Raw genomic sequence first — 15,191 nt, forward strand, 5'->3', positions numbered from 1 at the left:
ATGCTTATACACCATAAAAAAAGGAATATGTTTTAAAAGAAAATATTCTTTCAGTCTTTCCACTTAAAAATTTCACAATCCAATGTTGTTTGCCGCTTCATTGTAATTCTTTTTAAAAATTTACTAGCCATTCCTGAGTAAATATTGCTTATTCTGCACAAATTTTTTTCAGTGTATCTGCTTTATAGTACTTTATATATATAGATATATTGCATATAGATGATCTCAGAGCACAACTACTGACAACTCGAGACATTCTGGCCCGGTTTCATCAGAGATACTCACCAGCAGGCGACTCTTTCCTGCTGTATGAGTCACGCAAGAGGCTTTAATAAAGGAAAATTGTGCTTTTTACTGACAGAATGGGGCTGTTTTCAAGCTCTCCAGCATCTGCATCAAGCCTCAAGATTACAGCATTATAGTCTCACCTGATGTTTTTGGATCAGGCGAGCTGCGGATGCAGACGACGACCCATTGATCAGGTAATCAAGTCTATTGTTTCCTGTTTCTCCTGCGCAAACCGGGCCAAGCATTGTGTGCGTCTCGGAAAAAACAAGCCTCTCCGAGAGCTCTTCAACATGTTAATCATACGCAGAAAAATCCACACGTCCTCAACCCGATGGGAGCATCAACATAACTCGTCTATTAGCATATTAGCGACCTATTCTGCGCCGCATAAATCTGCATTAACCACGCTTTCATTTAACAACAGGCTCATGTGTGTCAGGATTTACTTCACAATCTGACTGGAACTGGAAAAACTATACTAATGATTAAAATGGACACACACACACTCACACACACACACACTCACACACTTTATCAGTGAGATTCAAGATTAATATTCAGTCTCTAGATATCTAGTCTCCGACCTCAAGTCTGTCCTTAAAAAAACCAAACAAACAATAAGCATGAGCGACCTTTAAATTCCTCTGTCCTGTCAGTTTAGATTTATTCATAATACACTTCCCTAAAACTCAATACGTTTACATTGCATTTAAATATACAGAACTGCACTTTTGATAGAAGTCTAAAATAACAAAAATACAAAAATAAATTACTTTAAATTGTTCTGATAACAGATATGAAGAATGGATCAATAATTAGTTTATTCCACTTTTCTCAAATGACTATAAAAATCATTAGACTACAAATAAGTTTCAATATTTGTTAATATTTAATAATAAGAATTGAATGATTATTTATTATTGTGATTTTTATCTATAATAATAATAATAATACTAATAATAAAATTTTATTAAATTAAAAATATTGCAATTATGTAAATCATTACACTACAATAAAAACCTTTCATTATGAATTATGAATATTTAATAATACATTTTTTATTTATTTTATTATTGTGGTGTTACAACAATAATTGCTTTATTATTAATAGATATTACAATATCAAACAAAAATCATTAAAGAAAATTTTATATCATTATTATTGTTATATTTATTATAATTTATTATATTATTATACATTATTAATATTGATATTATTAATAATAATATTTTTTCTGTGGTCTTTATTTTTTTTATTTCTAATAATAATAATAATAACTTTATTTGTTATTATCATTATTATTATTAAGCAATATTTTGAAATTACCACAGAGTCAAAGTGTTTAAACTTTTCAGGGGATATATATATTTGAAGTGTTTTTTAATATGTGTTATAGTTGTCTCTGCATATTAAACTGGGATTTAAGCATTTTAACATCCACAAACTCATCCCAGAGTCTGAGTCTAGTTGATCTGTCAAAACACAGACATTTACCGCCGAGCTACAGAAACACAGCAAGACGACAGCTCACTCCACGAGGAGCAAGAGGAGACATCTCTGTGTGTGTGTGTGTTTAATAAGCCATGATGCTGCGTGTGAGTAATAATCTTCATATAAAGCAGGAGCTCACAGACAGACTGATCATTAGCCAGAACTAAGACAAAGAGAGAGAGAGAGAGAGAGAGAGAGAGAGAGAGAGATATGGCTTGGACTGGATCTACACAGAAAATCTGCAACTGAAAAGCTCTGACAGATCTTTGTCAGACAGCAGCTCTGCAGACATTCACCTGCTTATCAAACATTCAGCACACGGACAGACAGAGAGTCCAAGCACAGATAAAACTATCACTGCTGTCTGCTGAACAACTCTGACTCCCGTATGTCTGTATTATATTTGAATAATGTAAGCAAAGACAACCCAGAGAGGGTGATCAGGACCGCGACATGAAGCTGGAACCCTTTAAACGCATGAAAGCATTGTGCAGCATGTTTCCGTGTGTATTTGTGTTTGTCTGCAGCGAGAGTGACGTGTGGGATATTTCCACACTCCTGCAGCGTCCTTGACTACACACCGGCAGAGACGGGTGTAATTCCACCCCGACCGCCCTCGCAAGCTTCAGTCCATCTGAAGGACAGAGAGCATCGTCTAGAAACACAGACAGACTATCGGTTTAACACTTCATATGACGGACGTGCCACATAGGAGTTAATCCAGACTTAAGATGTTGTGCTCGGGTTTTCTGGTTTTCATGTCATCGCACTGGACTAAAACCTACCGACACTGTTGACACAGGGTATAAAGACTAATTTTTGTACGTTTTGGGGATTTTTTCCCCTACCTTTACATTTGTAGTGTAACACAAAGATTATTATTATAAATAAAAATATTACAAATACATCAATAATAATAAAAAAAAAAAATGTACTACAACCAAAAACAACAGCTATAATATTCATATTGTAATTTTTTTGTAGTCTATTAATTTTTATCACTGTAATATTTTAATAACAACAACAACAACAATATTGATTTTCATCATATAATGAAATTCAATAAAATTATTGTTATTTTATATAATAATAATAATAATAATTATTATTATTATTATTATTATTATTATTGTTTTTACTAAATATTCATAATAGTTGTAGTTTGGTTGTGTAATCATTAAAAAATTTAATTGTTATTACGTAAATAATTATTATATTAAATATTATTATTATTATTATTATGCAATTATTCTAAAATCATATCTATATATTTTAAATGCATATGTAATAATAATAATAATAATAATAATTATTATTATTATTATTATTATTATGATGCAATATTCTAAAAATATTCTATACTTTTACACCTTGTTACACTTGTGGTGTTGGTCAAAAATGGCCAGCCTACAAAAAAACAAAAAAAAAAAAAAAATAATTATTTTTGATTATTTTTTATATATAAGATAGATCAATTAAATTTTTTTTGAGTGTTGTATTGAATTATTTATGAGTAATTGTTTGTTTCAATAAATAAGTAAGGGTGCATGAGCTCAGACCAATGAGGCCTACAATGAACCCGCTAACTGAAAGAAAACAAGCTGACAAAAAGACTGAATCCAAGATTTGCTTATAATCTAGCATAAAAACATATTTACAAGCAATTTGTAAAAGGCTGGTGATTTTTGACCGATTTGATTTTTAGCACAGCACAAAGTTAAAACTCTCGTTTTCACCCTCTACACTTGACAATGTGAGCATCACAACCTCATTAATGCAGAACAAATCAAAGACGCTACGTCCTTGCGGCACAAAGATGAATGGAGTGTTACTGCGAGTCATCTGGTCAGCACACAGGTGTCAAGACGGACAATGCACCTGTGTTCACAAGCACGCTGTATATTAATAGTCACACATCTGTGCTAATCTGCCAGCTCATACAGTAAAGTGCAGATCCGGAGCTGAAGAATTAATCTGTGGGATAATAAAGCTTAACTTGTTCCGGAAGTAAAAATACCGTTGAAAATGGATGAACCTTTAAAGACAAATCAAGCACTCTGAGGTTTCAACTTGATTTAAAAAAGCAGATTATTGGTTATGTAGGCTATAGGAGAAAGTAGCTATTGATCATTTGAAGTGAATCTGACAAAAAGTGTTTCTTAAAAACATTTATGGTGTTATTGTGCATTTTATTCAAATAAAACAAAACAAAACAAAAAGTAACCTTTCAACAGTGTATAATTACTTGATCCACCTATTAAACAACTTTTCTTGTCAGATGATGTCATCAAGGACACTTTTCACCATCCAATCAAATTGCGATGGATAAAAATGAAGCCCTGTCCAACACTTCTCACTCTGGAAAACATTACGAAAGATGCAAAGATCTTCTAAAATAATGCAGCTGTAGCAGAATAGACCAAAAAAAAAGATTTAGGAAACATTTAAGAAACAGCTAAGAAAAGGCAAGCTTTTTGCAAAAATAAATAAATAATAATAATAATAACAATACAAAAACAAAATTGTATTATTATTATTTACAAAAAATGCATTAATTTAATTTAATACAATTTTAAAATGTAATAAAATTAGCGTAAATCTGTTAATTGTGAAAACAATTACATTTTTCCTTAGTTAAAAAGTATGAACTGTTAAAATATAGTTAATTGTGGAACAATCAATATTCAAATAGTTAAAATTTATGAGATTAATATATATATATAATATATATATATATATATATATATATATATATATATATATATTATATATATATATATATATATATAGATGATAAATATATAAACCTTGGTAATGTGTATTTAAAATATGTTTTTTTGTAATATTACAGAAATCTTACTGTTTTATGAGTGACAAATATGTATTACATTAAGTTTATTATTTGTATGTTAAAACTGTGTAATCCAAATGGATATAATTTTTTTATGCAATCCAAATATAAAATCTTACATTTAGGCCTAAATACGGGAAAATGAATGAGAAAAATGAACGATCTCTTAACAAAAGTGAGCATTTGCTGTTGAGCGCTGCATCTTTATCCACTATAATGGCACATCAAGCTGGATCTGAGTGACACAGTATTAAATCAAAGCCATTACCCTCTGAGCGAACCCCGCTGATTTTCACACAGGTGAACGTGACGCGCAGATAAGATTTGCACGAATGCAATGTACTCTGGGTCCATTAGCTAATCTCTGCTCAGTGGACTCCATTAAAACTCTAAATAAAGGATAATGATAATGAAAATGCCGGGTAAGTGTACAGACGTGAATTTTAAAATAAAAACACCATCTCTGAAGCATTCTAAAGAAAGACTAGCATCTGCCAGCATCAGTACATCAGTGCCTGAATAAGAGCATTTAATGCATCTCTCTCTTCTTCAAATCATAATAATCATGAGGGATAAATGAAGCAGAGGCCGCGCTGACATGAGTCCGAATCACTGTGAGAGCTGAAACTACTCAATGTCTGCAGCAGAAACATCTGAGTCCTGCTCAAGAGCTCGATCTGCTGACCTTGAGTAGATGACAAAGCAAAAACAGTCCTGATTTATGCTTTTACCATCAAATGAGGTTTCAGAGAACTATGGCAATGAGAACTGGTTCTTGTTCGGAACCATTTAAATAAAAAAATAAAAACTAAACACTGGAAGCGAATGATTTGGTTCTTGAACATTATTCTTCTGCCGATGTAGACAGAACACAGTAGTAAAATATCTATAAATATAAAGACAATTTATATAGCTAAAAATCTCAGGTCTCAGGACCGATTCAAACAGAAACTTAAGATAAACAGAACCATTATTATGTACATTACTTAATTATAAAACTTAATTAAGACTGTATTTTTTAGGACTTATAAGTGCAATTAATTACCAATATTATTACAATACATTTAAAAAAAAAATAATTCAAATATAATTAAATATTTTTATTATTATTATTATTATTTCAATATTAATTATATTTATTTATTTTAATTGTTGATATTTAGGATAAATTATTCCTTAATTGTTTTAATAATAGTGAAGGCGTTAAGTGAAACCAAAATTGTAATCAAACAGATATATTATTATTAATAATAAATATTCAAATAATTGAATAAATTAAAAAAAACATAAAACCTGTACACATTTTATATATTTTTTTATTAATATTTTTTATTAAAATATTTCACTCTATGTTCATAGATATATTATTAATAATAAATATTCATATAATAATAATAATAATAATATTAATAAAATATATATTATTACATTTTTATGGATATATTAATAATAATAATAATAAATGGAAAAAAAAACATAATACCAGTAAAAAATTTATACATTTTATATATTTTTTAATTAACATTATTAATTAAAAATAGGATAGGATAAATTATTCTTCAATTATTTAAACATTTTTTTTATATAAATATTCTATATTATTATTATTATTATTATAAATATAATGATATTATTAATAAAAAAAACTAAAATGTATTGTTTTTCTTAATAGTATTTACTATTGAGATTTTGGTTCTGCTTTAATGCTTTAATTAATCATTAATTATTAATAATCAACAAACAGTTTATCCTAACAATATACTCAACAATACACTAAACAAAACAAGTACATTTTTGGAAAACATTTTTGTTTACTATATTGCAAAGTACTTAGTAAGGATACATTTTTCTTTAATTTCTAAATGAATAATGAAGACTTTTAGTAGAACCGAAATCATAATAGTTCAATTCCTTACTATTCCCGTCCCCAGTACTGACTACTGAAAGATGTGCATTTAATAGCACAACGTTTTATTGAAGGTTGAAAAACTCAAAAACCAGTGATGCAATGAATAACAGATGCTGTCCGTTAATGGATGCACTTTAGTTTGGAGAGCAGTCCAGAGTCAAACACACACACGTTCAGTTAACAGCCATAAAACTTAATAGACTGCTGCTACAGTTACCCAGCCCGGCTCAAATGCACTGATCGAAACTATCCGCCAAACAAATAAAACACGTAAAAGTTTCCCGAGATGGACCCACCTGGCAAGCAGACGGACAGCTCGTTGTAGCCCCCAAACGAGGCGTTGCGTATGAGTTTGCGTCCGTCGGGATGAGCCGGCCGGCCCGAGATGGTTCCTCCACAGGTGGAGAACCGGCGGCGGCCCAGAATCCCGTCTTGCTTCATCATGAGGGCGGCTGTAGGGTGGCCTCACCCTGAAGAGGGCGAGGCTGAGGGGCTGCGGTGTTAATTCGGCAGTCACCACACACACACACACACACACTCAGCTCTGCTCTACACACATACTCCACTGCTGCTAGTACTACAGCTGACCGAGCGCGGTCTGGAGATACACTCACGCTCCCTCACTGTTACTCACTGCAGCTCCTCCCTCTCACTCTACAGCCGCTGTGTGTGTGTGAAAGAGAGAGAGAGAGAGAGAGCCGCGGCTCACATTCTTGGACCTCACTGACCATCAGTGGGAAAAAAAAAGCTTCAACCTGTAACTCATGTTTTTTCCCCAGTTTTATTCTGATCTGATTGCACGATGCTGTGGTGAATCTGACAAAAACGTGTCTGGCTTATCCAAAAAATAATAATTTTAATATATTTATTTTGAGTTTATTTATTTTAGTTTTATTATTTAAAAAATTATAATTCACAGAGAATATATATATATATATATATATATATATATATATAATATATATATATATATATATATATATTACTCATAATATTAATATTTTTCATAAACAAATATATTTTAATATATTCTAATACATATTTATTTTTGTTATTCATTTTAGTTTTATTTTAAAAAGTTTGTAAAAATTAAAATTAAAATTAATAATAACAGTTTTATCTCTCTCTCTCTCTCTCTCTCTCTCTCTATATATACATTTATAAATTAACATGGCAATGCAATAAATACTACCATGATGTATAAATACTTTTAAATTGAAATAATATATTTCCCATTACAATAATAATAAATGATATTTGCATGCATAATGGAAATGAGAATCATGCTTAATGTGCTTAACTGTCATGAAAAAAATGTTGATGGCTTTATGCAAAATATCCTTTGAACTATGAGTTTTTCATAAAAACATTAATAAGTTTTTGTCAGATTCACTTTATGACTGTATGACTGAATCACTGCATGTGTCTGTATTTTTGTGCACATGACTCAGATCTGATTTTCTCCCTCTCTCAACTCGCTCACAGAGAAGGCTTTATGAAGGACACTGTAGCTGAATATCTAAACCTCACACACAGCACTGGTGAAAACAGAATCAAGCCATCAGCATCTCTGGATACAGAGGCACATGCAACCTGATCACACTGTGAACGGTCAAATCCGACGCTACTACAGCTTTTAGGGGAAAGTCCAGCTGCGTGAAGATCCATCTTTCATTAAACTCTGATTTGACTTTAACAGCAACCAGGTTTACACTGTTTGTTACAAAGCCAAATCAAGCAAAACAGCACTGACTTAAAGTAACAGACAACAAGAAACACCACATGCTTAAGTGTAAAATCAAATCACTTAACTTTACCAACAGCACTAATTAAATACACATACGCATAAAGGTCAAATCTGCATAATGCAGTCAGTGACGCAATGGAAATCGCAGTTTGCAATATGCAAATATGCAATAGTAGAAATCAAAACAGCACGAACAAGCAATGCATCTCCAAGAGAGCGTTTAGTCTGAAAACTGATCTCCTTCAAGTCAATTTAGAAGCTGTTTGTTTGGAGTGAAATGTCAACAAGTAACTCACAGGAGGAGGCCGTGCAGACCGCTGGGACTTCAAGCGAAGCGCTAACCTGTTTCTCGGTACGGCTTGCGTAAATTCAGCCTGTTTTTGGTCAATGAACTGGAGAAGAGCTCCAGAGGAATCAAGCCAAAGGTTAAAGTAGTTCAAGGAGCTTTTAAACACTCCAGATTCCTCTTTTCTCCATCCAATCGGAATTCACGCCGGGCGTTGTAACCAATCAGAACGTTCCTCCCGGACTCTGCTGATGTCACTCTGAAGTTGCTAGGCAACAGCCTCTCCAAAAAGAAGCAAGGAGCAGTGAACGGATGAGACTGCAGGATGGCAGTGAATGATGCCCTAATTATCATAACTAATTAAGATGCTCTGGTGGATATATAATTCAAAGCCTACTGCTCATTATCCTGTGCAGAATGGAAGCTATTCTTCATATATGAAGCATTTAACAACCTGAGACCTTGATTAAAAGAGAAAAAAACAAGATATCTTGCACAAAACCAGACTGAGATGTCTATCTATGTGTCTGTCTGACCATCTGACCCACACACACACACACACACACACATACATAAACTATGTGGAAAAACACCCGAGGTCACCAGCATGTTAATCTTTTCCATAAAAAGCCACCTGCTTTGTACTCAAGTGCAGTCTGTTCCTTTAATTCCTGAAGGCTTTGTCTCTTGTTTTGTGCTTCATTCACAGAAACTTTATCCTATGTTTGTTTCTTGTAAACGAGTGTCCGCTGCTCATTTGCTCAGTTCTCTGTGCTCCATCTCTTGCAACAGGTTCTCCGAGTGAGCGAGAGCGTGTGTGTAGTAACCTGAGCAGGTGTGGGCATCCCTCTCGTGAAACTGATCTCCCCACAGTTACGGTTTAAACTGTTTCCCACTTAACCAAATGAGTAACCCAGCAGGTCAAACTGAACTAGTGTAGAGTCAGCAGCCAAGCGGTTAAAGATCCAGACCCCTGTACTGCTCACAAAGATGATTCAGAGCACCGTATAACTGTGTGTGCGTCACATACCTGTAACTAGAGGCTGACTACACTAAAAAAAAAAAAAAAACACTAATAAAAATAAAACATAAAATGTAATCCAAAAATAAAAAAATTTGTTTACTCGGCTGCTGATGATGACGACCAGTTAAAGTTTGTACACACATTACAATTTACATTTCTCATGATCTTAAAAGCATATTAATCTAAATTCTGATTTGTAAATTATATGATTATCTAAATAATTAAAAATAAATCACTAAAAACAATCCTTTGCATTCTCTACTTTCACAACATTTGAATGAATACAGTATAAAATAATTATATTTTTAGATTCGCTATAGATTACATCTAATATTATTATTAAATTATTAATTTTGAGTGTTAAAGATTCACTCTGAGTCAGCTTTAGATGACAGCAAATGTGCATGCGGTTATCTAGTATCAGCTGATATATGCAATATTGATACTGATAAATTAAAATACTTCCTTGAATATGAGCTCATAAGCAATGGATATACTGTACATCCCTAAAAAATTACTGGTCTGATGTATAAATTAATGTAATATCATAAACAATAACTGGCCCATACAAAAAAAAAAAAGTTTAATTTGATCTAAATAAATTAAAAAACAAAACACTAAAAACTAAAATCAATCATCTTAAATGCTATAAATAACCTGAGGCATCACAATATTATAATGATCTGTATGAAAAAATATATATTTTGAGATTTGCTACAGATTAAACACAAAATAATATTATTAAATGATTAATGTTTAATGTTAAAGAATCACTTTAAGTGAGCCTTAGATGACAGCAAAGGTCATCTAAATGAACAAACAAGAGCATTCACAATATCTATTATCAGCTGATATATATGCAATATCGATACTGATAAATTAATTTCTTGAATGTCAGCTCATAACAACTGGATATTTTGTGCATCGCTAAAAATATATATTGTGCCTTATTATGAATTTATTTACAAAACCAAAATTGCAGCCAACAAGTGTCCAGCAAACAGGTGAAATCTTTTAATACTATTTAAAAACACCTCATGAAGCTGATTGAAGAAGCTCAAATATAAGACTCCAAGTGAGTGATAAAATAAGCAAAAGCAGCAGATAAGATGCTTTCAGGCACAATGCGCTTGAGACCTGGTCAATGCACTAAAGGTGGGCTTAGGAAGCCACTAGAAACCTTATGCAACCTGGCTGAGTCTGGATTAGCAGCCTAACGAATAAGCTTTAATGAGGCAGACCTCAGAGCACATTTAACGCTACTAAACAAACGCCCAAAACAACCAGTATCCTCAACGAACCCGTCTCAAGGCATCATCTAGGTTGAATAATCCATCAGGCCTTAAGGAAATTACTTTGAATGATACGATTCCACACAAAACAGCTACAGTTTACCATTTTAACGAGTAAATTTAATGTACAATAACACTTGAATTCTGTTCTCACCAGATACTATTGCAGGCGAAGGAGGACACAGCTATAAAAACTATAAGCACTAACTAAGCACTAGAGTGCTAGTCTAAGTACTTGCCTTGTGTGCAGGAAGATTAATTAATTACCCGCCACACTCATGACTTCAGAAGGTTCACGTCCAACCCTCTCCATTCACAATCAAACATTCATTAGCCCACAAAACCGCCATAACATTCCCAAACATTGGACGATATGTGAAGAGCATGCTCACACTCGAGCTCCCATATGCAAATGACCCTGCATTTGATTGGCCGCAGTGATGGAACGTTTAGGTTAAGCAGCTTCTGATTGGCTGAGCTGCACGCTGTGCATTTTAACCCCATTTACTGAATGTAATCCATTAAATCCAGGCCAACCACACCTGCTCTCGTCTCAGACAGAGCGAGGAGGCCAGTAAAGAGGATCTGAGTGCATATCGGTTGCTGTACTGATGCTATTCCGGGTGCGTTCTCACCGGGAGAGAGCTGCGGCGCGTCTCGTGTCGGGTTCCCGCTGCTGGCACTGAATAATTGAGAGAAAGGTGGCCCACATCTGCAAGATGAACTCGCACAGAAACTTTCTCTTATACAGCTCTGAGGATCAGAACACGGCCAAACGGAGTGATTCACCCGAGACTGAAAAGAAAGGGTGAATGTGCTTTCAAAGCGATGGCGAGGGGAAATTGCTGTTGCTATGGAGACCTGACAAGATGCAAGAGGTCGGAAGGCTTTGAAAGGTTTCGACTAGCAGCGGTTTTGTGCAGAGGTGATAGCGTGTGTCAGCGTCTAGCCTTACAGAACAACTGAAAACAAGTCTCACGCCACTCGTATGATGCTCAGAACGGAAGCGCTTAAATCAGGGACCACGACTAGCTCTAAAAACAGGAACGTGGTGCATTTAATCAGATTAAAATCATCATTATAAAAGCCAAATCCTCTGACAACTTCAGGCTGTGAGCCTGGTGTGTGTGTGAGTGTGTGTGTGTGTGTGTGTGTGTGTGTGTGTGTGTGTGTGTGTGTGTGTGTGTGTGTGTGTGTGTGTGTGTCACAGGTGGTTGTAAAAATGATACAGGGATTGTGACGATCACATGGACACTCCATATAACAACACAATGTTGAACTTTGAACGCACATTTTCAGGTACCTTTTCATAGGAAGTAAAAAAAATGAAATATATATGTGTGTGTGTGTGTGTGTGTGTGTGTTTATATAAAATGTATATATAATGAATAATTATTATTAAAATGATTACAATTATTAAAATGAAATAAATATATAAAATCATATATCTGATTAATTTTAAATGTGTTAGTTAATTAAATTAATTAAATATAATTATAATAAAATACACACACACACACACATATATAAGTAGCCTACTGATAATTAACAATAACAATTTCTAAAATAATAATTATAAACATATGTATTATATAGCTATATATCTCTCTATAAGTATTATACATAATTATCAATGCATAATAACATCAATATGATTATAGTAATAATATAATAATCATCAATATAATCAACAATTTTTTAATTTTATCTTCTAACAATTATTAAAATAATTAAAGCAATAATTAATATATATATAGATATATATATATATATATATATATATATATATATGTGTGTGTGTGTGTGTGTGTGTGTGTGTGTGTGATTATTATTTTAATTATTTAATAACAAGCACAGCAACAAATAATAAAATAATCTAAATAATATTTCAATAAATATAGTAGCTCAAGCTTCATTACAGAGAATGCTTGGATCAGTTTCTATTTGTATGCCACTCTCAATCACTCTAATCAACAGATTAACATAATCAAATAAATAAATTCAAAGAATTATTCAAATAAAATGATAATAAGTCAGAGAAAAAGTATTCACTATGGAATATTTGTGTGAGATTTCCAAATCGTAATTTTAAAATTCCTTCAAAGTCTTCCATGTTTGTGGGAACCCAGGACAGTCGGATTCATGTTCACTACAAGCAAAACAATGAAAGAGATAACTGGACAAACTCTGCACTGGTCTGGTTTCATGACACTTTAGCGGCCTCTAGTGGTGAAAATGAACACTACACAGGGAAAAACTGGTCACCGTGTCAACACTATAAATTAAAAATCAATCCTCTTTACTTTCTTAATAAAGGCTTTTGATCACATTGCACCTGATTTATTTTTTAAAGACAAAAGTGTCGTTTTCAAAACCTTTTAGCTCAATCTAATAACATTTTCCACGGCTCAAACCACATTTCTGCTGGTGCAAATGATGTACACTGCACTGGTCTGGGATCAGTTTTCCTTCATGCAGATGTAGCCTTTAAGGCATTACAGCCACACATCCTTGAGGCCACAGAGGCTTGTGGGAGAAATTCCTGCACGTATGTTGCGCTGCTGTTCTCTTACCGTGGCTGTAGCTGACGCCGGGGCTGAGGGAGGGGCTTGTGAGCAGGTCTTTACTGGGCGTGTGCAGCCCCGCCTCCTTGCCACGCTGGCTCATCCTTCCCGGGGTCAGAAGCGCAGCATCATCACCAGGCATTAAGGCAGCTGTGATAAAAACAACAAAGACAGAAGATGCATTCATAAAGCAACTGATGCTGAATCTGATTGATTAAAATTTTGAGATATTCATCTGTTTGGCTTTTCATAACGTGTTTTTCAGACTAGCGATAAGAAAAACCCAATGTTTATTTGTATTGCACTTTATCTATTTGCATCTGTATATTTCAATTACGATACATATCTTTAAAGGCCGTTTCTCAAAATGAGTTTTAATCTCCAATTCAGCAGCACTTACATACACCAAACTTGACATAAATAGGCATCAAAAATCCCTTCTGTAAAAAAACTGTAACTCTAAAATGTTGATGAAATGAAACAAGAATTTTGAATCGACTTTATCCAATGTAAAGATTTATTTTCCGGAATTTAATGCATTTAGTAAATGTTTGATTAGATAATGCATCATTTGATTATTGCACATAACATTTCAGAAGACTTGTAAAAAAAAGTTTGCAATTCTTACATAATCTATCAATATAGCCAATAAACTGGGAAAGTATGTTAATATTTTACCTACATTTATAGCCTATTCATCTGCGGTATCTTACCTTAGATTTAAAACCACATATGGATGTGGTTTGGATTGGGTTTGTAAATTTTTTCTATTGATTTCAGAAGATAAAAAAAAATAAATGGATTGGAGTCAGATAGACCATAAAGACTTTTTCGCTGAAGAGCTTCCACCAAACTTTAACTGATGCACATATTGTTGTAAAGCGCTCCCTCTAGTGGCCAACACACAAAATAAAAACAGATAAAATCATCACGTTACTATGTAACACTTAAATCTGTAATACTACTATTTATTTTCTCCATCTGATGGTGCTTTTTTTAAAAACAGATTAAAATGAGTGTTTAACATGACTACTTCAAATCTAACCTCATCAGCATCACACACAACCTTCCAGCACTGCAACAGTATTACATAAATCACTATTGATTGTCTGCGTGCATGTCTGTAGCTGAGAAAATTAAATGCATGCGAAAATCTGCACAATGACGCAGCATAAAATGTGTTGGGTGAAATAACACGCTTCTAGTGAATATATGCAGGTGTCTGCGTGTGCTTGTGTAGCTATACATGTAACAGCATGTAAACACACACACAGACACACACACAGGTTGGCTGCTTAATGTGATGCAAAAGCAAATAAAGGAGAAGCCGAAGTGAAGGAGTTGAATCACTTTATGCTAATCATTCATATGAGATGCTCGTTTGAGATGCAATATGAATATTTCATCCTCATCACTTAGGCTTTGAAGAAACTAATTACTAATGAGCCAATTAACCATAAAGCCACGTTATAAATCTCAAACTGCGTTTCTATACACACTATGTAAAAATATATATGTGTGTGTGAGTGTGTGTGTGTGTGTGTGTGTGTGTGTGTGTATATAACAAACATAATGTGATAAAATGTATACTGATGAATTATACATTATAATTATGTATAAGAAATTACATATAAATGTATACATTCCATATGATTTTTTTCCCAAACATTTTGTTTAATATTCAATATTGCTGCCACATATAAACATTATAAAAATGTATATTGACAAAATTATGTAA

At 33.2% G+C, this 15,191-nt stretch overlaps 1 protein-coding gene across 6 annotated transcripts in view; it reads right to left on the reverse strand.

Moving 5' to 3' along the window:
• The window catches only part of LOC109064798 (oxysterol-binding protein-related protein 8-like), a 63,328-nt gene that overhangs the window by 17,922 nt on the left and 30,215 nt on the right, over window positions 1-15,191 (reverse strand). For 4 of the 6 annotated variants that reach the window (XM_042738035.1, XM_042738024.1, XM_042738014.1 and 1 more), the window contains one exon: window positions 13,463-13,603. In XM_042738035.1, coding sequence (XP_042593969.1) covers window positions 13,463-13,595 — 133 coding nt within the window. In that variant the 5' untranslated portion in view covers window positions 13,596-13,603. Of the gene's footprint in view, window positions 1-6,836; window positions 7,198-13,462; window positions 13,604-15,191 lie in introns of those variants that run through there. The other 2 variants (XM_042738039.1, XM_042738030.1) reach the window with 2 other exon arrangements.

The sequence above is a fragment of the Cyprinus carpio genome, chromosome A4 (assembly GCF_018340385.1).
Source record: "Cyprinus carpio isolate SPL01 chromosome A4, ASM1834038v1, whole genome shotgun sequence".
Classification (NCBI taxonomy): domain Eukaryota; kingdom Metazoa; phylum Chordata; class Actinopteri; order Cypriniformes; family Cyprinidae; genus Cyprinus; species Cyprinus carpio.